At 42.9% G+C, this 26,389-nt stretch overlaps 1 protein-coding gene and 1 pseudogene across 1 annotated transcript; one reads left to right on the top strand and one right to left on the bottom strand.

Moving 5' to 3' along the window:
- Positions 1-2,077: 2,077 nt before the first annotated feature.
- On the bottom strand, positions 2,078-26,389 carry LOC136505245 (probable WRKY transcription factor 38). Its single transcript, XM_066500393.1, has 5 exons — positions 26,202-26,389; positions 7,426-7,512; positions 4,701-4,748; positions 4,483-4,587; positions 2,078-3,083 (listed from the first exon to the last, which is right to left on the bottom strand). The coding sequence occupies exons 1-5, from the start codon at positions 26,231-26,233 to the stop codon at positions 2,591-2,593; spliced, it is 765 nt and encodes a 254-aa protein (XP_066356490.1). The 5' UTR covers positions 26,234-26,389; the 3' UTR covers positions 2,078-2,590.
- LOC136505577 (LEAF RUST 10 DISEASE-RESISTANCE LOCUS RECEPTOR-LIKE PROTEIN KINASE-like 1.5) lies at positions 9,101-10,372 on the top strand (annotated as a pseudogene).

The raw sequence follows: 26,389 nt of genomic DNA, 5'->3' as shown, positions 1-26,389 counted from the left end.
TACAATATTAAATATTTAATGGCCTTACTTGCTTAGTGTTTCAGTCTTGTAATTTTTTAAAATTTTCTGTTTGCTTAATGAAAAACGGGCATAGACCCGATCGAGAAAAAAAGTAGGATGCATGCCCGCTGATGTTATTTGTGGTTTGGCCTCCAATCTGCGGTGACTGCCATACCTTGAATCTGTTGGAGTCTTCCCCATCCTGGCTTCGTCGTCCTGTGTTTTTTCCTACCACCCTATGCTATAACTCTTGTAATAAAATAATTGTCCTCTAATAATCTCTTCTTGACACTGAAACCGGCTTTCTCTCTCTCTCTCTCGATGTAAAAAACATTGCCATCATTTAATTTCACGATCGGATTTCTTCAATTTCTTCTGCCAATTTTACATGTTATTAATCCAAGCGTGTCGTCGGGCTCTTGGGATGAAGTCAATGCATATTTTCCCATTCCACGGATGGCTGCTCAATGTTGAATTGAGAATTTTTTTTTTGTTTGTTTTTTTGGCTGTGTTTGAGTTGAGGATGCTCCATCTTCTAAGAGCAACTCCAGGTGTGTTTGCTATAATTAACTTGCTTAACGAATAAATGTAGCGAGTTAACAAAATAAGTAGCAACCTCAATTTGTTGCCCTCTCCAATAGTTTCCTCTATTAGCTTCCTAAACGATTTTACATTGAGAACATGAACTATTTCTAACCAACCGAACTTTTTTTATTAGTTCCTTTGTCTTTTAGCATTTTCTCACATAAAAATTCTTTATTTTTAAAAAAAAATACTTATGCGTCCAATTTACTTTGATCCCCCGAGAAAAACACCGAATGGGGAGCGGAATGGAGTTCCTCTTGACTGCGAAAACTTACGAGTTGGATAGGATATTTGGTAACTTTTTTTACTTTTAAGAAGCTCTTTTACCAAATTGTTGGAGGATATTTTTCCCCTTTTTGCTAAAAAGTCAAAATAGGGAGTTGTTTTACAAAAGTTCTGGAGATGCTCTAATAATAATTTGTGGACTCATCTCTCCATTTCTTTTTCAAACCGACTGATCTCTTTTTTTGAAGAGGGTGAAGCCGGATATACTCCCATTATCTAAAAAAACAGTAACAGTCTGCAAGGAAAGAAAAAAGCAAGAGAAAATATCACATCATCACTAGCCAGTTCACGAGAGAACTCTGCAAAGCCCACTAACTGTAGCATGCCCACTAGACAAGCCCACAGCGGTACAATACAGCCCAAACAGGCTCCACGCACCGAACAACTGAGCCCACGTGCTTGGATGTCGAGGCCCAACATCACAACACAACGACTAGCTAGTAGCATTTGCGTTTCGGCCTAAACGGTCACAATCCACATGATTAAAAACATGATTACAATGAAATTCTTCTGGTCCATGTGCCAACTCTAGACATCCGATTGAGCTAAGATTGTCATCTTTTGTCTCCAAAACTGAACTGTTTATTTAGAGAGTGTATACTCCCTTTGTCTCTGCCCTTTTTCATTCGTTCGACTATTCGTCCTTTTTCTATAAATATTTGTGCAATTTTTTTAAACGCAAATATTTGTGCAAAACATACAGGAATGTTTAAAGTACATTTGTTGACAGAGATGAGCAGTGATTTTTAGTTCTGAATCATTAGATTTGAATAGGTTGGCTTGTGTTGCCCAGGACATATTATCTATATAATCTATCTATATATATATATATATATATACGAACTTTAAATTTGAGGCCTTTCACATCGCAATTACTGTTTATCCGCCTTCCCACAAGACTCAGATCCCTGTAGATCAGCAGCGCTGGGTTCAGGGTCCGCAATGAACAGTACCTCGCCCGATAAAGAACAGTATCGCCTGATAAGAAACAGTTCAACCCCGCTAAGGAACAGTATGCGCCCATTATTGAACAGTTCAAACCCATTATGTCTTTTTTTTCCCGCCCTCCTACCCACGCGCAGCGTGGGGGCTCACGCTAGTATATATAAAACTTTAAATGTGCGCATTTCACTCTGTTCATCCGGAGACAAGACTCATATATACTGTAGATCAGCAGTACTGGATCCACAATAAACAGTACCGGACCGTGATGAACAGTGCCCAAAGAACATTACAAGGCCGATACAGAACAGTATGCGCCCATTGTAAAACAGTGCACACCACTGCGTCTTTTTTCCCCTTTTTTTTCCGCCCTCCTTCCCACGCGAAGCGTGGGCTCCCACGCTAGTATTATGTTCAAATTTGGCTAGTATTTCAGTAGTAGAGCTAGCAGAATGACCAGGCAAACCTTCTGTCAGGAATTCCATACATACTACTATCATCCCTAAACAAACAAATGGTGCTAGATAAAAGAAACTCCAATGCCATTCCTCACGTCATATTCAATCACGAAACTGTGGCCTCAGTCTACCAGATAAAAGAAACTCCAATGCCAATGCCATTCTTCACATCATATTCAAGCACCAAAATGTGGCTTCAATCTGACAGTAAATAAGTAAGCAACAGGGCAGGAACATCTCTATGGGGACCTGTAGGTTGGGTCCCTGTGGTTCATGCCCGGGACGGCACAGCAGTGTTACAAGCGGCCACCTTCTTCTCATCACAAGAAATGGAAGTACTCGATGCATCTCGACTGACCGATCGGCACCAACGTCCTCGTCCTCGGCAGAGAACCCATGCTGCTGGAGCTGGCCGAAGCGCTTGCTCCTGAGAATGTGTCAACCTCCATCTTAACCGGACTGTCGTTACTGGTAGGAGACGGAGACGATGCGGCGGTCCACTGAAACCAGCTTGTTGCATAGGCGCTTCTCTCAGCTGGCTGTTGGTTGCCTCTGAAAGAATGTGCTACTGCTGACTGTGGCTCATCTCTGAAAGAATAATGCGGGCTGAAGCAGATCGACACTGCTTTACTTGAGGCCGATTGCGCAGCAGTGTCTCTCTTGCTTTCTATGGGATTTGAGATGCTGCTTCTGCAGGTGTGATGGTTGAAGTAAGTGACAGAGAACAATGGTGGATCACTTGTGTCCTTCTGTTGGACTTGCTTTGTAGCCGGGCACTTCATGTCGTTCTTGTAGGTGCATCTGTAATAGAACCTGAAAACAGGATGACATGTACTGAAATCTCACTTGGAAGGGAAAGAGGTGAATTATTGGCCAAAATTGCTGAGGCCAATCTAAATACTTTTACCGACTGCTTAGTGCTCAATAGGATAACTTACTCCTTACTAACCAAAACAGTCTATACCCACTTTTCATTTCTTGGTTTTGTGATAATAAGTGCCTCCAGGTCTTCCACTAATGATATCAGTCATGTCCTTTCCCCCTCTATTAACACTTAGTCCACATAAATTAGGTGGAACAGCATTGATAAACACCTTTGAGACATCTTCTACCTCCACCGCCTTTTAGGAAAATAAACAAAAGTTCTGATCTGTCAACATGCTCTTAATGGGCTAAGAAGAGACCGCATTCCAATCACTCTCCAGGAAAATTAAAAGAAAGGGTAGCAGAGACTGTCGGCATTCACACTAGTAATAGTTGAAAATTGAGTTAGAGAACACAAGGGCACTAAGCAAATGATGGAACTTTTAGTTGCTAGTGAAGTATAAGATTTGATTATTTGAACAAGTTGCAAATGGCAGGTAATAAAGGTGGCATGTGGATCGTATATTACTATATTCATATGGGAAGTAACACTTTACAGGTTTTTATTTGTCTAGTTGAGTTGTCAATAATTAAGAACGATTGCTATACTGTGAAGGTTATTTTCCTAGTCCAGTAATCGTTACATAAAACAATTTGTTTCTTTCAATCAATCAAGGCTATGGCCTATATATGGTAACAAAAAAGGGAAATTCCTTATTTGCCATTGTCAAATTTTGCAGTTCTTTATTTGTCACCAATGTCTCAATGGCATATGGGGACCACCTATGCCACTAACAGTGGCAGATAGAGGATTATGCAAAACCGTAATGACAAGAAAAGGATTTCTTGTCGTCTTAGAAGTGACTAGTAGACAAACACACAATTTGATATATCCTCCATCAGAGGTAAACAAAAACAGTGGAATGGTCAAGATTTGTGCCTACAAAACCACCATAACACGCTTCATTTAAGAAGAAAATTACAGCGTTAGAGATAGGAAAAGCATGTATAGTTCATCTTTACTTATTATACTACTAGAAGCCATTATAGAACAAATTAAAGGTATTAAAAACTAGGAATTCTTCCAGTAAAACAAGGCATGCAAAGCTTGTTCCTGAATTAATTCCAAAGATTAGAGGTAACCACCCTCAGTACGCAGTTCACCCAGTAACAGGTCCTACAAACTCATTACATTACAGATATAGTAATAACTAAATTGACGATTCGTAGTAGTAAAGAGAGGTTTTTGCACACAAAGGGGATGCATGCATGAACTGAAACAACAAACTTATTTGGAGAATAAAACTCTATTGGCAAGGGGATGAAGAACCCAAGAGGGACTAAAAACCTTGGGAAGTTGGAGTTGGAGAGCTTCTTCTCGCCGTACTTCCTCCACTGGTGCCCATCGTCGTAGGGTGTATATGTGTCTGAGGTCCAGACGCGTTCATCTTTCCTGGTGAGTTTTTTTTACAGAACAGAAATTGAAGAGAAGGCATTAGAATGAAACAGATGAAGCCGAACAAATTTCGCAGCAGAATTTAGGAACGAACCTACGATGAAGCGTACCTGATTCTTTGCTGCTGGGCTCTGGCAGCCTGGTGGGATCCCAAATCACTGAGATAGGTAGGAACAGACTCAAGAGCCATGGCGAGGATGATGGAGGAGGGAGGAGAGCAGGAGGCGTTTCTTGGCAGAACGGAGCTAGGCAGCTAGTGCCTGGGACTTGGAAGAGCTGACCACCTTTATTTATAGCATTAAACAACGACAGTGTAGGAGCATTCTTCAACGTTAGCACGCGTCACAGCCTATGTCTGGCTGGAATTCCACTTAGCGGCACTACAGTTTTTTTTTTCATCCTTTCCTTCATTTTGTTCTCAGTGGCAAGAAAAAAGACGTCCTGTTTATTGAATTTTTGAAAGCTGTTCGCTTGAGCTTATTCAGAACTACTTTTCAGCCATGAAACAGGGTTTTCCTCTCACAACATTTCAGCATAAGTCAAATTTCAGCATCAGCGAACAGGGAGTATCCAAGAGCATATGTCACACTTTGTTTCGTCGTCGATGCAAAGCAATATTGGATAGAAAAAACTGAAGACTAATCAGGCTGAGAGAAACAAAGTTGCGCAAGCACATTGAGAAAATATCATGAGAAATGTCCTATAAGAAATAAGAGTTTCTACATATTCCCTTTTTTTTATCTCTAGATGTCAGTCAAATAGTTTCAGGAATAATATTAGTATCTGTAAGCACGCAGTAGCGGAGAAGAGCCCGCCACATGTAACTAACTAAATGCCATTATCAACACAAACCCATGTGCAGGAGGACAGCTAGCTCAAAGCCCTGACTCTGCATTTCTTTACATTTCTCAAGACTCTCATCTTGGTCTTATATTACTTGTTAAATGAAAAGGAGGCACAACTTTATAACAAAATCTTGGGTTTGGTGGGTCGATCCCCACCGGCACAGGCTAGCATAGGGAGGAAATAAAGAACTTATAATAGTACATCCCTTTGAACACATTTTCACCAGTCCCAAGAGGCAAGGGAGAAGCATAGATAATTAACCCTGTCAGCATCTCCTGATTAAGTAGTATTAGTTATCATGCTAAATTGCTAATGACCTTATGGAAAGAAAACAAATGCTCTAGGATATGTTGAAAATGACATGCTTTACATATTTCTTTCCAACTTTGAATAATGATAAATCACTTGGCTAGTTGCGAGGTGCTTCTATGCTCTTCCAAAACTTAAATACACAAATCCTAAACAACAACACTGCTAGCGGAGCAGTGAGCGATATTCACTTTTCAGTAGGGCTTTCCTTTTAGTGTAACTTGTAATTAGTTTATAATTATCACCTGTTTATGGGTTTCCCTTTTTATTATAATTACCTATAATGAGTTTATTATTGTCACTTCCTTTTTGTGCGCGAATAACTCTGCTTGAACATGACATTGGAAACAAAACTATTGATATACTAATGTGCGAACTCCTGCTTAGTGTGCCTATGTTTTTTATGTAATTAAAAAAAATGATATCTTATGAAACATGAAAATTTTCTCTATTTTTTATTATTTCATCATCTAGCAGTTTAACTTCATGCACTAAATGTGATATCACGTTGTCGATCAGCACAAATTAATATAAATATAAACACTTTGTACTTTCATAATATTTCTTCTATTAGTTAATACATTTTAACCAGTAGAGGGCTACCCTTTCCTCTAAAAAAAATTACACGATGCTAATATTGTAGTCGTTGAGATAGTGGCTATAAGAAATGTTACCACTAGAGAAAGATATTAGTTTGGAAAGTCAAGTAGTGCCTAGGAAGAACACCTTTCGATATTTAGGGTTAATGCTACAGAGAGACGGGGATATTGATGAAGATGTTAGCCATAGAATCAAAGCAGGGTGGATGAAGTGGCGGCAAGCATTTGGTGTCCTATGTGACAAAAGGGTACCATAGAAGCTAAAAGGCAAATTTTATAGGACGACGATTAGACCTGCTATGTTGTATGGTGTAGAATGTTAGCCTACGAAAAGACGACATGTTCAATAGATAAGTGTCGCGGAAATACGTATATTGCGTTGGATTTGCGGTCATACAAGAAGAGATCGAGTTTGGAACGATGATATACGTGATAGATTAGGGGTAGCACCATTGAAGAAAAACTTGTTTAACACCGGTTGAGATGGTTTGGAGATGTCCAACGGAGACCTCTAGAGGCACCGGTGCGTAGTGGAATCCTAAGCCAGGATAGTAACGTGAAGAGAGGCAGAGGAAGACCGAAGTTGACTTGGGTAGAGGCAATAAAATGAGACTTGAAATGATGGAATATACCTAAAGACTTAGCCTTAGATAGGAGTGCTTGGAAGACAGCTATTCACGTGCCTGAACCTTGATTGCTTCTGCTGGGTTTCAACTCTAGTCTACCCCAACTTGTTTGGGACTTTAAGGTTTTGTTGTTGTTGTTGTTGTTATTGTTGTTGTTGTTGTTGTTGTTGTTGTTGTTGTTGTTGTTGTTGAGATAGTGGCTATAGAAGTAGCCGCATCATCTCGCGGATTATTTTTTGCCGAATCAACCGACCAAGTGGACTTTCTTGTCACCAGGTTCAAACTGTCAAGCCTAGTTTATTTGCTACAAACACATCCAATATATAATACACAGAGAAACAGCTCACCCAACTACACTTTATTTCCTTTCTTCTCTTATGCTATAAAGAAGAGGGTCTCTTGTATTAATACCAAACTGTTGTAAAAATTTATATATGTAATGCAGTAGTACATACCTAGTCTCAATCAAGACTGAGGGGAGGTACAAATGGGCGAATTCTGAACCCCGAATACTTCCTTCTTCAGAAAACGAAAAATACGGCCTGTTCAAAAGATTGGACGACACTCCCTTAAAAAAATGAATGTTCCCCGAATATGCATGGTTTCATTTTTTTTTCAAAAACCTGGCAGGAGCTCTGCCTCTCAATTAAGGAAGTAAAGAGGTTTTATGTACAGAAAAGTCCGAAAGTCCGGCTAGCCCCACCGACGCACAGAAAAACAGGAAACACCCGGCTCCTACCCCACTTGGGGGGTTACACAGTGGAGGCTAAGTCGGGAATATGCATGGTTTCATCAGAAAGTGGCATATATTTGGAAACTGGGAGAACAGAGAACTCTTGGAATATAATTCTCTACTCTACACTAAACCTTCAGGTTCAGAAGTTGTTAAATTACCCTTTGCATCTAAATTGCGGCGACCAACTGTTTACATAAGTAATGTTCAGGAATGGGTAATCCATGAAGGTTGAATGGCAAAATTGGCCTTTATAGCTGACTGTTTTTTTCTCGAAAACGCGAGAGAGCTGCACATCATTGTATTAAAAGATAGAACAGTCCCAATACAAAGCCAGTTCCATGGCTCGGGTTAGTTTTTTGTTAAATTCGCGCCCTTTGCAAAGACTGAACAGCCTAACCTGAGACTACTGATGTGTTAGCTGCCCCAAAGCAAAGCACCAGCCCTCACCCAAACACGACCCTGGTCTACAACCTCCTGGCTGCTAGAAGGGTCATAAACAAAGGGGGGATGCTCTCGAAGGACTGAGCATCCCTTGATTGGATAATTAGAGATTAATGGGGGACATAAAACAAAGACGATCAACAACCTAGTTGATCCACTATATCTGCAAATTGATGCTGGTACAAGGTGCTCCCATGTGCAATGTTGCACTGTTTGCGAAGAATCTCGCTGCTTATGTAAACGATTTTTTGTAATATATACTTGGGGCGGTGGGATGGTTCCTGGAAGCTAAGATCAATGGAGAGTAGCCTGGGACTGAAATTGAACAGTGCTATCTTTTGACAGCTGATGGATCTGCGTAGCTAATCTTTCTTTTCTGATCTTTTTGACAGCACGTTAAAGCTAAAATAACAAAAAATAAAGCCAAGGAATATATTATACCATTCCTCCCCCCTGGTAGTCTGGTACCATATATTAGCGCCGGAAACATCACAATTGGATGTCATGTAATGTAATACCGCGGGTTCTAATTCTAACTGCGCACACTGAATTTAACCCTTCTTTCTTAGCAAACGGTATCTTGCGCCTGATTCCGCGTAAGGAAAAAGAATTTGTGCTCAAAGGCGGTGAACGCCGCTCTCGAATAATATTACTTTGATTGATAATATATACCACCACCCCCATGTGTAGGAAGGAGTCAAGTAGTGTTTGATGGGAAGACAATTTCGCTGTCACCAGATCAGACGTTGAATTCGTTGATGATTCCTAGTTAATTAGTTTATACAAGGAGCAGCAGCATCTAGAGAAGCAGCTTAATTATGATTAGGTACTAGTAATAATCTAATGTATCCTGCAGGCTGCTGCAGCAGTCCAACAATATTATATTTGTAGACTTGTGGCAGCAATAGTGTAGTGCTGGAATGACTTGGGTGTTGTCGGTGAGAAAAAGAGAGATGGATGGGGATGGATTGTTAGCATAAAATCAAACCAGATAAGTTTAAGCGAAGATCAAGAAACGTGCTAATTCGAATGAAACGGTTTTGGGTAGATGTACAGGCCACCGTACTAGATTAGGACTCAACAACATGAACACCTGCAACTAGAGATGAGTGGCACTTTTATATAATGAAGAGGCTTTTATATATGTGCCATTAAAAAAGTTTATAATTACACACAGACCATTAAAAAAGTTCTGAACACCGCACACATATGCCACCGTTCTGAACTTCTTTGCTCTCCAAGCCATTCCATCCACATTCCGTTCGTTTTTCACCGTCTGGGAGTCCTGACAAGTGGTTCAGGTCAGTCAAAACGTCCATAATACCTCTCTCATCCGTATCCTCTCTCTCTCTCTCTCTCAAACTCTTCTCGCGCATCTCGCTGACGACGCTTCTCGCTCCGCGGGAGCCGCCGGCAGCGGGGGGTTCCTCCTCGGCGGCGTCCCGCGCCGCCGCGTTCCTCCGCCGGCACAGGCTCCACCACCATCGTCCGTCCTTCACCTACGAGCAGCTGCGCGCCGCCACCACGGGCTTCGACACGGCGCGCAAGCTCGGCGACGGCGGCTTCAGGACGGTGTTCCTCACGTACCTCCCGCCCGCCGGCCGCCCCGCCGCCGTCAAGCGCCTCCACGTCCCGCCGTCCCTGTCACCGTCGTTCCCCTCCACCTCCGCCACCATCACCAAGTCCTCAACGGCACGCTCTCGCTACACCTCCACCGCCGCGTCGGCGGCACTGGTGGCGCCGCGCCGCCGCCCCCGCCGCTCCCCTGGCGGACCCGCCTCGTGATGGCCGCCCAGATCGCGTCGGCGCTCGAGTACCTCCACTTCGGCGTCAAGGCCGCCGTCGTGCACCGCGACGTCACCTCGTCCAACATCTTCGTGGAGGCCGACATGAGGGCACGCCTCGGCGACTTCGGCCTCTCCCGCCTCCTCACGCCGCCGGACGCCTGCGCCACGGGGGGCGCCCGCGAGCTCGTGTGCTGCACCGCGCCGTAGGGGACTCCGGGCTACCTGGACCCGGACTACCACCGCTCGTTCTAGCTCACGGAGAAGAGCGACATGTACAGCTTCGGCGTCGTGGTGCTGGAGCTCGTCACGGGGCTGAGGCCCGTGGACGTGGGCAGGGAGCGGCAGGACGTGACGCTAGCGGACTAGGTGGTGGCCAAGTTCCAGGTCGGCGAGCTCAGGCGGTCGGGGCCGAGCTCGCCCGGGCGCCTGAAGGGTTGAGATGGCGGACTAGAGGGGGGTGAATAGTCTTTTCTAAAACTTAATCGCGTCGGCTAACCGATACAAATGCGGAATTAAAACTATCGGTCTAGCCAAGACTATACCCCACTATATATGTTCACTAGCACCTTGCAAAGATAACAATTATGCAACAAAGGTGCCGGGCTAGTTAGAGCTCTCCTAAACAATTCTAGGAGCAAGGTTACATAAACCTATGCCACTAGTATTTTAAGCAACAAGAGAGCTCCTACACATGCTAGTAAGCAAAAGCACAAAGCTAACAAAGCTCACTAGCAATGCTCAATAACAAGGCAACCAATGCCTAATTAGTGAGCGCAAATACTTAGCTACACAAACTAAGCAATGTGACTAACAAGGTTACTAAAACCAAATTAGCCACGCAAGGGAGCTACTTCTATGCTACACAAGCAAGAAGGTAATTAGCAAGCTACACAAGCTATCTAATTACAAGAGCAACTACACAAGCTTAATATGTATAAAAGTAATTGCAAGCTTGTGTAATGGAGATGCAAACCAACGGGAAGAACAAGGTTGACACGATGATTTTTCTCCCGAGGTTCACGTGTTTGCCAACACGCTAGTCTCTGTTGTGTCGACCGCTCACTTGGTGGTTCGGCGGCTAATTAGCATCACCCGCTAAGCCCGCACGTCGGGCGCCGCAAGAACCTACCCCTTGAGTGAGGGTAGCTCAATGACACGCTTTACTAGAGTTGCTCTTCGCGGCTCCCGCGGGGCGAGCACAATGCCCCTCACAAGCGCTTCTTCGGAGCGCCGCACAAGCTTCTTGCGGGCTTCGACGGAGACCACCACCAAGCCGTCTAGGAGGTGGCAACCTCCAAGAGTAACAAGCACCACCAGCTTGCAACTCGATCACCTAGTGCCACTCGATGCAACCTCACGATGCAATCGCACTAGAATCGCTCACTCACATAATCGGATGATCGCTATCAAGTATGTGTGAGATGGAGGGCTCCTAAGCACTCTCAAGCATGGACACAAAGTCCCCCAAGGTGCTCAGCTACCAGCCATGGCCGAAGGCCACTTCTATTTATAGCCCCAAGGGCTAAACTAGCCGTTACCCTTTCACTGGGCAAAAATCGGGCCGACCGAACGCTCCGGTCGTGTTGACCGGACGCTGGACCTGAAAGCTCTAGTTTGGTTTTGATGAATTGATGAAACCCTAAGTGCTAACCTAGTTCATCAAGTGATCATGAGATAGGTAGCACACTTCAAGTAGAGAAGCAAATGAAGATCATAACATGACAATGGTGATAGCATGGAGATGATCAAGGGCTTACACTTGAAGAGAAGAAAGAGAAAAACAAAAAGCTCAAAGCAAAGGTATAACTTGTAGGAGCTATTTTGTTTTGGTGATCAAGACACTTAGAGAGTGTGATCACATTTAGGTTTGATAGCCGTACTATTAAGAGGAGTGAAACTCATATCGGAATGCGGTTATCAAAGTGGCACTAGATGCTCTAACTCATTGCATATGTATTTAGGATCTAGTGGAGTGCTAACACCCTTAATAATGTTTGTGAAAATATGCTAACACATGTGCACAAGGTGTTTACAGGGTTGAGATGGGTTTGGGTCCCTATTTTCTATTGCGCCGGATGCAAAATTCTTGGTGTTTGGCACATTTGAGCAAGGGTGAAGAAGTTAGAGTTGAAATGGAGTTGGTTGAAATGATGCTGGCGTCGGTCTACTGACCGGACGCTGGGTCACTCAGCGACCGGACGCTGAAAGGCTGCGTCCGGTCGAGCTGTCAGATGGCACAGTGGGTAGGGTTAAGCACCGGACGCTGGTTTGCGTCCGGTCAAGGTGGACCGGACGCGTCCGGTCGAAAAAACATGCCTCAGGGAGCTTACTGGAAACGACCGGACGCTGGGGCTTCAGCGTCTGGTCAGTTTTGACCAGAGCATCCGGTCAACTTCGTAGCCGTTGAAATCTGACGAACAGCATTTGAAGCTGGTGATGCGTGGCGTCCATTGGGCGACCGGACGCTGAGGGCCAGCGTCCGGTCAGTATGACCGGAGCGTCCGGTCAGAGCGCGTTTTGCCCAGTGAAGGGGTATAACGGCTCTATTTGATGGGGGCTCTATTTATAGCCCCATGGCCGGCTCAAGGGCTATCTCTTACACATTTTCATTGACATAGCAACCTTGTGAGCCTAGCCAAAGAACTCCCACTCATCTACATCATTGATTCATCATCATAGTGAGATTGGGAGTGATCCAAGTGCATTGCTTGAGTGATTGCATCTAGAGGCACTTAGTGATCGTGTTTCGCTGCAAATTTCGCTTGTTACTCTTGGTGGTTGTCGCCACCTAGATGGCTTGGAGCAGCGAGGATCGTCGAGCGGAGGTGGTGATTGTCTCCGGCTCCGATCGTGGTGATTGTGAGGGGTTCTTGACCTTGTCCCCGGCGGAGAGCCAAAAGGTACTTTAGTGAATTGCTCGTGGCTTGTGTGATCCTCATCTTGTGTTGGTTGTGCGACACCCTATTGAGGGTTTGGCGTGTGAAGCCAATTAGCGCGTGAACCTCCAAATGAGTGAATCGCCACAACGAGGACTAGCTTGTCGGCAAGCAAGTGAACCTCGGTAAAAATCATTGTGTTCATCCTTTGATTCCGAGGTGATTGGTCTCCATTGTTATTCATCTTTGTGATTGATTGGTACTTCATCTACACGGCGGTATAACTATCCTAATCACTCTCTTTACTTTACCGCAAACTAGTTGACAAGCTCTTTAGTGTAGCTAGTTGTGAGAGCTTGCTTGCTTGGTTGGTGTGGCTCTTTAGTTAGTCTTTGAGAGCACACTAACATAGAATAGTGTCTTTGCTATTGTGTGAATAGACACTATCTAAACTAGAATTGTGGTAGGTGGCTTGCATTTTAAGTAGGCTAGCGCAACACTCGCTTCACCTTATAATTGTCTAACCACTTTGTTAAGTGTTGTTGTAGAAATTTTATTAGGCTATTCACCCCCCTCTAGCCATTAGGACCTTTCAGGACCTCAGCGTCCGGTCGCCCGCAGACGGCCACGTGTCCCGATTCCAACGGTCACTTGACCTGACCGGACGCAGCAGCTTCAACTGACCGGACGCTGGACCCCAGCGTCCGGTTGTTTCCAGTAAGGTACCCGAGGCGTATTTCTTCGACCGGATGCATCCGGTCGCATGTGATCGGACGCAGCCCAGCATCCGGTCACACGCTAGCTTCTGCGTCACCATACGTCAGCCTGACCGGACGCACCCTGCCAGCGTCCGGTGCTTTTAGATCCAGCGTCCGGTCAGTTGACCGACGCCAGCATCTTTGCGATCAACTCGTTTTCACTTCTAACTTCTTCACCCCTGCTCTAATGTGCCAACCACAAGAATTTGCATCCGGCGCAATAGAAAATAGGCATTCCATTTTCCCGAAAGCGCCGAATCGAGAGGGACCCAAACCCATCTCACCCCTGCAAACACCACCACCTTTGTAAATGTGCCAACATCACAAAGTGTACACCACCATGTGTATGTGTGTTAGCTTTTCACAATAATTTCCCAAAGGATGTTAGTCACTCAACTTGCCACGCCACTCTGAAAGTGCATCTAGCCCTTTAGTGGGTTTTGGATGATTGAATGACAACATGATTAAAGAACTAACCCGTTTGCTAAGTGTGGACAGGTAATAGGTTATCTCACAGGTACTTAATGAAAGCCAACATGATGTGTTGTTGTATAAACAATCTAGTTCAAGCATAAGACAACAATACAAATGGAATTCATGCAAATGCTTGTTTATGGTTGGATTTCCATGTACTATGTGAAAAGCAAGCTCGTGAGTATTAGTTAATGAGACATGAGGGATTGCATATGGAATGGTCTCATATTTGAAGCTTGCTAAATTGAAATAAAAAAGATAACAATACATATGAATGGATGATTCAACATAAGATGTGACTTAATGGCTTGAGATGGTGAAGATAGCAAGGAAAGGCTTCGAGGTACTAAGCAAGGGTGAAGGGCAAGCGATGGCTTGGCGGCCGAAGAACCTAGCTAGGGTGAAGAAGAAAGTACTTGCATTTAGTTGAGGTACTAATCAAGCTAAGATGGTCATATTGATGTGAAGGATCAAATCTATATTGGACAAGTTGATTAAAGTGACTTGATGCATTTGGAGTTATTCATATTTGATGAATGGAATCAAGTCACGTGCTCAAGATGTCTATGCTCAAGTGACAAGATCAATATTGACATGTTGGCACCCTCACTTGATGAAGATTGAAAGACACGGCATCAATTTAAAGAAGATCAACTCAAAAGGTTTAATTTCGTTTTTCTTTTGATCTTGAGTTAATAGGTATGCCGTACTATTAAGAGGGATGCAAGTTTAGGTGGTCTGAGGAAGATAGAGTGCTCAAGCATAATAATTAAATCAAAAGAGAGACACTATAGCACTTCACGATCACAAAGAATAATTTTCTGTGACTGTCGGTGTCGGAAGTCCCGACGTAAGCCGGAACTCCCGACAATCGGAAGTCATGACTCTTGTCGGAAGTGTTGACTCCCAGTCACAACTTGCGCGGTGACTGTGGATGTCGGAAGTCCCGACGTGAGTCGGAACTCCCGACAGTCGCAAGTCCCAACCCAAGCCGGGAGTCCCGGCATCGATGGTTCTACTGTCCTGTTGACTGTGCACGTCGGAAGTCCCGACGTTCATCGGAAGTTCCGACCGTTGGAAGTCCCGACGTTCATCGGAAGTTCCAACGTTGGCTGTCTCGGGTGGACTTTGACCTCGCATGAACAGTGTTTTCTTCATACGTCGAAAGTCCTGAGATCTGCGTCGGAACTCCCGATGTAGATCTGAATGGTTAGATTTTGCCTTCGAGTATATATACCCGTCTCCTCCATTCTAACCGTTGTCCACTCATTTCATTGCAATGAACACTCGGCCAAAACAGCCCCCAAGCATTCTAGGCTCGCCACTCTTCTCTCCTTTGCCTCCAACTTCAATTCCTAAAGGGTTTGAGTGATTGGAGAGTGGATTGAGTGTGAAAAACACTTTGAGCAAGCTTGAGCACTTGATTTCTTCGTCAAGCCGGTTTGATTTGCATTTGTTACTCTTGGGGATTTTCCCCTAGCCGGCTAGACGTCGCTCAAGAGCTTCCATCTTGTGGAAGAGCCTTGGGAAGTTTGTATTACCCTTGTTTTCTAGTGAAGTAACTCAAGTGACCTTTGTGGTATCCTTGAGTGAGGCAAGGAGGTGGAAGAGACTCCGACCAAAGTGGTCACCTCAACAACGAGGACGTAGGAGCTCCTTTGTGGGGCTGCCGAACCTCGGGATAAATTCTTGTCTCCCGCGTGCTTGTTGTTGTTGTGATTTGCTCGAATTTACATGTATTTGGTTATCTTTCTCTCTCTAGCTATTTCTTAGGGTTTGGGCCTCGATCTACGGAGTGGTAGCTTATCAACATCAAGAGAGTGACCCAACACCTTACCTTACCACTAGGAAGTGGGTTTGTAAGTCATCGGCATCACAAAGTTCATTTTAGCACTTGTAGTTCATTTCCCATAGGGGTCGGAAGTGCTGACAGTTTGCGTTGGAAGTTCTGACCCAAACTGTCAGGACTTCTGACACGTCGGAAGTTCTGACCCAAACGTCGAGACTTCTGACACATCGGAAGTTCTGACCCAAACTGTCGGGACTTCCGACATTAACTGACTAGTGCATTTTGATTCAACTCTTTGGTTGCCGCTGTTTGGCTCCCTAGGTTTATCTAGTATCTTTTATATACTTTGTGGCTAACTTGTGAGGGGTGGTATTACTTTGGTTTGGAGTTTCCATTTTGGAAACTCCTATTACTAATCGTTTCCGCTTTTAAAGGTGTTGATTTTTCAGAAACGCCTATTCACCCCCCTCTAGGCGGCATCCTAGATCCTTTCAATTGGTATCAGAGCGAGGTTCTCACCTAAAGCTTCACCGCCGTGAGAAAAGGATGTCGACGCCTATCGAGTTGGAGCCGATGCTTCTCCAAAATAATGGTTCAAACTTTCTATCTTGGTCAATTCATGTACTCAATGCTTTTAGAGATATTAGTCCTCTTGTTGAGCATATTGTGTTTGCAAGCATACCTCTTCCTATAGTTGATTGGAGCAACTATAAGAATTTATCAAAAGAGGAAGAAATATGCGTGCAACTCAATGCTCAAGCTATTAATATCATTTTGAGTACATTGAGTGTAGAGGTTCAAGATGAGGCAATATTCAATGGACAACCACCTCCTGAGAGTGCTCATCTCATTTGGACCAAACTCGTTGAGGTATATGGAAAATCCAAATGCGATGATGCACTTGAGGTCGAGTCAATTGAAAATATGTCCATTATGTCTTCATGTGGTGAAGAAGCCTCACAAGACCTCAAGAGCGTCGAGCCAGAGCAAGAGGTGCAAGCCGAGGTGACTGCGCTGTCTACAAGCACATACCGGACGTGTTCGGTATCCCTACCAAACGTGTCCGGTATGGCTGAGGCAGTCGAATAGCAGGCAGTCTGTGATGATGAGGCTCAAGCTCGGTGGCGGCTAAGTGATGAGTCAACCTCAGTATCTCATGATACTCATCACTTGTGTCTCATGGCCAAGAAAAGCAAGAAGAAGGCTAGCAACAAAGATCAAGCCAAGGAGATAGCACGAGTAGATGATCAAGAAGAGAGTGATATTGAAATTGAAGATAGCTACACTCTTGATCATCTAAGCAACAAAGACAAGCTCATTCTCATGAAGCTAGTTGAGAAGAATGATGAGCTAGAGGAAGAGAATGAGAAACAAGAGCAATCACTTCAAAATCAAGAAAAGTTTCTCATCTCCAAATTGCAAGAGCTAAAGGCCATAAATGAGAGGTATGAAAAATTATCAATTGAGCATGCTTTAGTTACTAACTCCTCTTCTAGTGTTTCACAACTAGAGAAGGAAAACTTTGAGCTCAAGGCAAAATTAGATGAACTCTCAAGCAAATATAATGTGCTACAAGCAAACTATGTTCATCTCAAGTGCTCTCATGAAGAATTAGTAGAATCAAACATCATGCTTGAGGTGGCTCATGAGGTTGTGATTACAACGGTAAAATCATCTCAATCTCCTACTCACACACTCACTTGTACACAATCTCAATTGAATATTTCTTGTGCTAATGAGTGTGCTTCTCAAGCAAGCCAATCTTATATTGAGCAAAAATTTATAGAAAACATAGAGCTCAAAGAAGAGGTGAAAAGATTAAAGAAAGATGTGATTCGATTGAAGGGTAAGGAGAAAGCACAACCTTCTCAAGATAACCGTGATAACATGGTGAAGAAGCTTGAGAAGGGTTCAAACCTTGCTTCCTTCAAAACCCAACAAAGGAATCACATTTCAAGCAAGGCCAACACAACCAAGAGCAAGAAACATGGAAAAAGTATGTGCTATGGTTGTGGATTGTATGGACATGAGTGGGCTACGTGTCCACATAAGAATTGGGCCGACAAGGTTGAAGCCGCCACTCAAAAGGCTTCAATCAAGGAGGCCAAGCAAGTAAAGAGTGATGGACAAAGCGCTTGTCTCATGAGCAAGAAATTGGGGCATCCTACCAAGAAATGCCCAATATATCAAGAGTCAAGAAAGGTAGCCCAAGTTGCAACAAGAAGATGCTATGAATGCAATGAGATTGGCCACAAGGTTGATAGATGTCCATACAAGCAAAACAAACATAAAGCAAACAAAGGTCGCATATGCTATGCTTGTAAAAGAAAGGGGCATCTAAGCTATGATTGCCCAAATGGTAACATTCCTAAGCCGAACACATTTGTTTATGATAATATGCTTAGGAAGACCACAAAAGGAGTTAGCACTAGCAAGGTGATGTGTTCACCACAAACTAGTACTAAGGCCATTTGGGTGCCTAAGCACTTGTTGACTAACCCAAAAGGACCCAACAAGAGTTGGGTACCAAAATGTGCTTAGGTTGATAATGTAGGTACTTGGTGGTGAGATGAAAGCTTCAGGGTGGTTGAGCAAGTAAATTAAAAATATTCACTCAATCTATCAATCAATTCTTATCATAATCTCATATATGGTTGACCCGATGATAAATCAATAACCATATCGTTTACTTCATCTCTACCATTGGTAACAAGTACCTAAAGACCTTATAGGATAGCCACTTTGTGTTTAGTGCTCAATGGCTCACAAATAAGCATATCTGTGAAAGAATTGGAAGTGACTAATTAGTTTTATTTAATCATTATCATATTTGCCATGTGATGCTTTTAATGGCTCTCTAGTAGAGCAATGCATTTGTTCAGATGCAGGCATACAAGAAGTACTAGAGCTAAAACGAAGAATCACAAGCAGCGCTTCAATTGTTTCTATCCTGCGCCTACTAGCCATGTCCGGTATGGCCAGGGCAGAAAGGAAAAGTGTTTATGTTCTTCACATGCCGGACGTGTCCGGTATGTCTACCGGACGTGTCTGGTATGGCAGGAACCAGAGCACTAATTGGGATGCAATTGAGGTTTGATCCATATGATTTCATATATCCTTAATTTGCTCAGAAGCTTGTGATCTATCAAACCTAAGTGGGTTGTGAGTATGTCTCAACGAAATTTAAATATGGCAAATTACTTTGTGTGGGTCAAAATAGAAAATTGACTCCCAAATTCTTAAAAGAATAAAGTGCTTGTTGAAAGTCATTCAAATTACTTGTGGTACTTATTTAGGGGGAGCTCAGTTTCTATTTTGCACCATTGTGGACTAACAAATTTATCTAGCATTACTTATAGTCCTTTAGATGAAAATTGATTTCATATATGGTATGATTATTTGACAAGTAAGGTCAACATGATGTTGTAATGCCATGTATTATCTCAGTGGTGATACTGTGGACTAACAAATTTATCTAGTATTATTTGTAGTCCTTTGGATGAAAATTGATTTCATATATGGTATGATTATTTGACAAGTGAGGTCAACATGATGTTGTCATGCCATGTATTATCTCAGTGGTGATATTGTGGGCTCAAGGCAAAGGTATGTATTTACATACATGCATTGTAAGTGCATCTAAGGCCCTTTATATGCTAGTGTGTGCATTAGTGTGATATAGGATAGATGTTTTTCAAAATCCCTAACTAGCATGTGTAGGTGGTGTGGTTTTTGAAAATCATGTGGTTTTTGGGTCTTTGTGACCTAGTCATGTCATATTGTGATTATTGCTACCCTTGGTTGATTATTTGCCTAATCACATGTGACATGGTTCTCTCAAGTCCATAAAAATCTCTATGTCCCTTTAAAATCTCTCTCGAGTTTTGAAAATCATAAATTTGCCAAATATTCAAAAAAGAGAAAATCAATTCTTGGCTAATACATGTCCCCTAAGTGAGAATCCTAAGCCTATTTCAATTGATGCAAATATTATGCCTAGGAAGGTTTGTTATTGTACCTTATTGGTTAGTATTGCAAAAAGAAAATTCCGCTATTCATACTAAGGCTATGCCTAAGTATGTTACGTCTAACATGAGAGGACCCAAACTAGTTTGAGTACCATCAAAAAGTGGATGATTGTTTGTAGGTACCATGGCATTGAAGACTTGATTCAATGGAATTATTAGTGTTCATCTTATGTTGAGTCAAGTATTGAAACCTAGTGCAATTCTATCTCAATGCCAAGTCAAAATTGAGTAAAGTCCATATGCTATCAACATACAAGTGTCATATTCAAGTTGTGGGAATTTATTGATATATTTGAAGTCCTACAAATAAGTGGAGTTGAAGCTTGCAAAGATGATCATAAGCTATTAAGATATATCTCTTGTTGATCAAAGTTTATTTGGGTGCATATGAGTTAATTGAATTGGATATATATGCATATGTTGCTTGCTATGAGATGTTTGAATGGATTAAATGCTTAAGTAATCAAGTTTGAAGTTGGTTTGATTGGATATGTTCATAAGATTTCTTCTAGTAAGTGGTTTGAATGGACATATGTCTTGTGAGAGTATTCAAACAAGTTGATTCAAGTTTGGTTCAATTTGGAGAAAAATAGCTCAAGTATTGAAATCTGTCCAATATTGAAAATCTGAGCTAGCAGTGATCATTGACATGTTTGAGCAACCAAATCTATTTGTATTGGCTTGAAATTTGGTCTTCATGCTCTACACTTATGGTATTAGTTGCTGTGCAAATTTCATGAGATTTGGATAAGTGATACTTCGGATTTGGAGTAGATCTTGTCAGCTATAGTGCAGCAGTTTTCAGCATGTAGCAGTGTGGAAAGATATGAAATCTGGTAGCAATATAGAAGTCAAAAGAAGCTAAAATTTTTATAGCTACTAGAAGGCTTAGTGTGTCACATCTTCATCAAATTTTGTGGTTTTTGGATATGTACTTTGGGAGATATGATTTATTCTTTGAAGAGTACAGAATCTGCCAGGAAAGTGACAATTATTGGATTGATCAAAAGTCACTTAGATTCAAAGGTCCTCAAATTAGAATCATATCTATAAGTGATTGAGGTACCTATGTTTTGGTTTTGGTTTGAGATAGAAGCATGACAAATGATGAGTACAAGACAATTTGTTTGAAGAGTGTATCTGGTACACATTTGGTACTCAAGCTAGAGATCAAGACCAAGATCAAGATGAAGATGAAGTTTAAGTTCTAGTGATAATTGGAGATCTTTTGATAGAAACAAAAGGACTTAAACAAGTAGAAAGAAAAGGACTTAAAGAAGGATTCAAAGTTATTCATCAAATTAAGTCCAATAATATGGATCAATCAAACAAAATCTTTCAAGTGGATCAAGTGATTTTCTTTTAAGTTATTTCAAGTAAGTATCAAGGATAGTTCTTTGAAGAGAGGTCACTTCGCCCTAGGCTTGGATGGCTAAAATCAAAGTGGTAATCTAAAGGGACATTTGAGGTACTTGGTTGAAGAAAATCAAGAGATTAGTCTAGAAAGCAAGCAACACCCAAAAGAGAACAAGTCATAAAATTTTAAGTGATATCATGAAATTTCAAGTGGTATTACAAGTGGTGCATCTTTTAGTTCTCTCAAGCAAGCAATGATCAAAGAAGAAGCAAGCCAACCACAACAAGAAGAGTGCACTTGATCATTAGTGATTCTCAATTCATATGGGTGAAGAATAGGAATTCAAAGAATTGGTATCTATTGGTCTTCACCAAGTTTATAATTGGACTTCATGGTGCTATTGGAGAAATGAATTGAAATCTATATGACTATCTTCCTCTTCAATATAGCAAAGGTATCATTGTATTATGCATGATCATTTTTCATCCCTTACTAATATGCGGTTAGTGCATATAGTACATGCTTATAGGATCATGCATTACAAATGAAAATTTTTAGACTCATAGAATACCACTATTGCTTGAATGATTATATAATCTAGTGGTTAGTGTATGAGTTTGTTCATGAGCTAGTAAACCAATGTACTTGATCTATTTTGAATTGCAAACAAGTGACAAGTACAGCCTCTTTAAGATGACAAAGGGGGAGAGTTTAATACAAAGGGAGAGATTAGTACAAAGTTTGAACCTTAAGCACCCTTTGTGCTTTGTGTGACAGCTTGTAGCCCCTTTGTCCTTAGTATGTCATTGTTGGACCTTTGTGGTGATAGATGACAAAGGGGGAGAGAGACTGATTAAAGCTTCAGGATAGTTTCATTTGCTTATCTTTGTACCTGAAGATATGTACTGTAGGCTGTTGTTTCTTGTTTTTGAGCTTCATTGATGTATCTTGGATTTGAGATAGATTGTATCATGTGAGAGATGAGACTCACTTATGCTTTATCTATGTATCTCTTGAGACATGATCTTTTTTATATATCGGTGGTTTCTAGACTTGAGAAAATATGTAATGAGTGCTATGTGTGAATTACATGTGTTATATTTATTTTCATAAGGACTATGCATGCTAGAATGAAAATATTTGATGTGATGCCTTTATATTTATTCTTGTGTGATATATCTTGTCATATGCATCATGGTTTAACTTTGTCACACACACATGCACCCCACGGATGCAATGATTTAGGGGGAGTCTCCTATATGTTTTAGTATGTGCAATTGACATTTGAGGTCATTTTATGAATTCTAATCATAAGCACATATTAAGGGGGAGCCTCTCATAAATCATTGAACCCAAAAGTTTAAATGTTTATATCATTTTGTAAGCTTTAATCAAGTTGTCATCAATCACCAAAAAGGGGGAGATTGAAAGTGCATCTAGCCCTTTAGTGGGTTTTGGATGATTGAATGACAACGTGATTAAAGAACTAACCCGTTTGCTAAGTGTGGACAGGTAATAGGTTATCTCACAGGTACTTAATGAAAGCCAACATGATGTGTTGTTGTATAAACAATCTAGTTCAAGCACAAGACAACAATGCAAATGGAATTCATACAAATACTTGTTTATGGTTGGATTTCCATGTACTATGTGAAAAGCAAGCTCGTGAGTATTAGTTAATGAGACATGAGGGATTGCATATGGAATGGTCTCATATTTGAAGCTTGCTAAATTGAAATAAAAAAGATAACAATACATATGAATGGATGATTCAACACAAGATGTGACTTAATGGCTTGAGATGGTGAAGATAGCAAGGAAAGGCTTCGAGGTACTAAGCAAGGGTGAAGGGCAAGCGATGGCTTGGCGGCTGAAGAACCTAGCTAGGGTGAAGAAGAAAGTACTTGCATTTAGTTGAGGTACTAATCAAGCTAAGATGGTCATATTGATGTGAAGGATCAAATCTATATTGGACAAGTTGATTAAAGTGACTTGATGCATTTGGAGTTATTCATATTTGATGAATGGAATCAAGTCACATGCTCAAGATGGCTATGCTCAAGTGACAAGATCAATATTGACATGTTGGCACCCTCACTTGATGAAGATTGAAAGACACGGCATCAATTTAAAGAAGATCAACTCAAAAGGTTTAATTTCGTTTTTCTTTTGATCTTGAGTTAATAGGTATGCCGTACTATTAAGAGGGATGCAAGTTTAGGTGGTTTGAGGAAGATAGAGTGCTCAAGCATAATAATTAAATCAAAAGAGAGACACTCTAGCACTTCACGAGCACAAAGAATAATTTTCTGTGACTGTCGGTGTCGGAAGTCCCAACGTAAGCCGGAACTCCCGACAGTTGGAAGTCATGACTCTTGCCGGAAGTGCTGACTCCCAGCCACAACCTGCGCGGTGACTGTGGATGTCGGAAGTCCCGACGTGAGTCGAAACTCCCGACAGTCGGAAGTCCCGACCCAAGCCGGGAGTCCCGGCATCGATGGTTCTACTGTCCTGTTGACTGTGCACGTCGGAAGTCCCGACATTCGTCGGAAGTTCCAACCGTCAGAAGTCCCGACGTTCGTCGGAAGTTCCAACGTTGGCTGTCTCGGGTGGACTTTGACCTCGTATGAACAGTGTTTTCTTCATACGTCGGAAGTCCCGAGATCTGCGTCGGAACTCCCGACGTAGATCTGAACGGTTAGATTTTGCCTTGGAGTATATATACCCGTCTCCTCCATTCTAACCGATGTCCACTCATTTCATTGCAACGAACACTCGGTCCAAACAGCCCCCAAGCATTCTAGGCTCGCCACTCTTCTCTCCTTTGTCTCCAACTTCAATTCCTAAAGGGTTTGAGTGATTGGAGAGTGGATTGAGTGAGAAAAACACTTTGAGCAAGCTTGAGCACTTGATTTCTTCGTCAAGCCGGTTTGATTTGCATTTGTTACTCTTGGGGATTTTCCCCTAGCCGGCTAGACATCGCCCAAGAGCTTCTATCTTGTGGAAGAGCCTTGGGAAGTTTGTATTACCCTTGTTTTCTAGTGAAGTAACTCAAGTGACCTTTGTGGTATCCTTGAGTGAGGCAAGGAGGTGGAAGAGACTCCGACCAAAGTGGTCACCTCAACAACGAGGACGTAGGAGCTCCTTTGTGGGGCTGCCGAACCTCGGGATAAATTCTTGTCTCCCGCGTGCTTGTTGTTGTTGTGATTTGCTCGATTTACATGTATTTGGTTATCTTCCTCTCTCTAGCTATTTCTTAGGGTTTGGGCCTCGATCTACGGAGTGGTAGCTTATCAACATCAAGAGAGTGACCCAACACCTTACCTTACCACTAGGAAGTGGGTTTGTAAGTCATCGGCATCACAAAGTTCATTTTAGCACTTGTAGTTCATTTCCCGTAGGGGTCGGAAGTGCTGACAGTTTGCGTTGGAAGTTCTGACCCAAACTGTCGGGACTTCTGACACGTCGGAAGTTCTGACCCAAACGTCGGGACTTCTGACACGTCGGAAGTTCTGACCCAAACTGTCGGGACTTCCGACATTAACTAACTAGTGCATTTTGATTCAACTCTTTGGTTGCCGCTGTTTGGCTCCCTAGGTTTATCTAGTATCTTTTATATACTTTGTGGCTAACTTGTGAGGGGTGGTATTACTTTGGTTTGGAGTTTCCATTTTGGAAACTCCTATTACTAATCGTTTCCGTTTTTAAAGATGTTGATTTTTCAGAAATGCCTATTCACCCCTCTCTAGGCGGCATCCTAGGTCCTTTCACACTCGATCCTAGTGACGATGCAAAGTTAGATCACTCAAGTGGCACTAGATGACCGATATGCAAACAAGTTTGCCCCTCTTGATAGTACGACCATCTATCCTAAACCCGGTCATAAACTTCTCTACACACCTATGACCGGTGAAATGAAATACCCTAGGTTATACCTTTGCCTTGCGCATTCCATTCCATCTCCTCCAATATCGATGCAACATATGTACCAACACGATCAACAATGATATGATCCACTTCATATCATCACGTGATCATATTGGTTCATCGATCTTGACTTTACTTGCTCTTCACCGTTGCCATCGTCCATCGGCGCCAAGTCTTGCTCAAGCTTTACCGCCACGTGGTCCATCACTCCAAAGCCTTCGACTTGCCCTTCACGCTTACAACCGGTCCATCAAGCCAAGTCTTGTCTTGATCTTCTCCACCTTGATCACATGACTCAATGTCATGTCTCATGTGCATTTAAGCTCCTTCATCATCACATGTGTGAGCTTTGCAACATCTCCAAGCCAATTTCACCTTCATGGCATATGTTGCTCACACACATATACCTGTGGACTAATCACCTGTATATCTCACATAAACACAATTAGTCTACCTAGGTTGTCACTCAATTACCAAAACCAAACAGGGACCTTTCAGCGCCCCCGCGGCGGCCGGGGCGGACGTCCTCGCGCCACCTCCACGCGCGCTGCGTCAGATCCACGGCGAGGACCGGCTGTGGCAGCTCCACGCGCGCCGCCTCCTGGCTCTCGCCGTCGCCGTTGGGGACGAGGCCGCCTCCCTGCACGCTGGGGCCCTCGACGTCGCTGTCGGGGCTCATGCCGCCGCTACAGCTCCCCGCCATCTCCTTCTTCTTGGCCGCGGTGGCGTGGGAGGCACGCCTGCACCTTGCCCGAGCGCGTGGCTGACAAACGGACCCCACCGTAGGGTAAAATGGTAATTTCAAAAGCGGACGGAATGGCTTGGAGAGTAAAGAAATTCAGAACGGTAGCATGTGTGTGCGGCCAACTTTTTTAATGGCCTGTGTAATTTCAAACTTTTTTAATGGCACACACGTAAAAACCCTCTATAATGAAAGCTTGCGTCTGTGATGAAAAAGAATAATCGATAGACGGAAACTAGCAGAAACAAAGCACATGCGTGCATATGGAAAATCTAGAAAGTTGCCGAATTATGCAGTAAAAACAAGTCCAAATTACCGGTTGCCGGCTGCAGGCATCTCGAAAGCCATCCGTCGGATCAAAAGGGGGAAAGCAAGAAGGCGTTCGCGCGCGCGCACACGCAATACGCCATCGGGCCCCGCTCACGTCGGCAGCCGGAGTTGGTCGGCCATTACGGCCTACGGGGGAGACCGACCAGTGGCTGGCGGCTGGCCGGAGTTGGGGAA

This window comes from Miscanthus floridulus, chromosome 14, assembly GCF_019320115.1.
Source record: "Miscanthus floridulus cultivar M001 chromosome 14, ASM1932011v1, whole genome shotgun sequence".
Lineage (NCBI taxonomy): Eukaryota > Viridiplantae > Streptophyta > Magnoliopsida > Poales > Poaceae > Miscanthus > Miscanthus floridulus.
This window is presented reverse-complemented; position numbering and strand designations above follow the sequence as displayed.

Excerpts from the sequence above, each read along its gene's own strand:
- LOC136505245 (XM_066500393.1), bottom strand. The coding sequence starts at position 26,233 with ATGGCTTTCGAGATGCCTGCAGCCGGCAACCG. Across the intron at positions 7,513-26,201 it reads ATGCCTGCAGCCGGCAACCG|GCCGTATTTTTCGTTTTCTG; the intron begins GTAATTTGGACT and ends TCTTTTGAACAG. Across the intron at positions 4,749-7,425 it reads TCAGTCTTGATTGAGACTAG|TGATTTGGGATCCCACCAGG; the intron begins GTATGTACTACT and ends TACCTATCTCAG.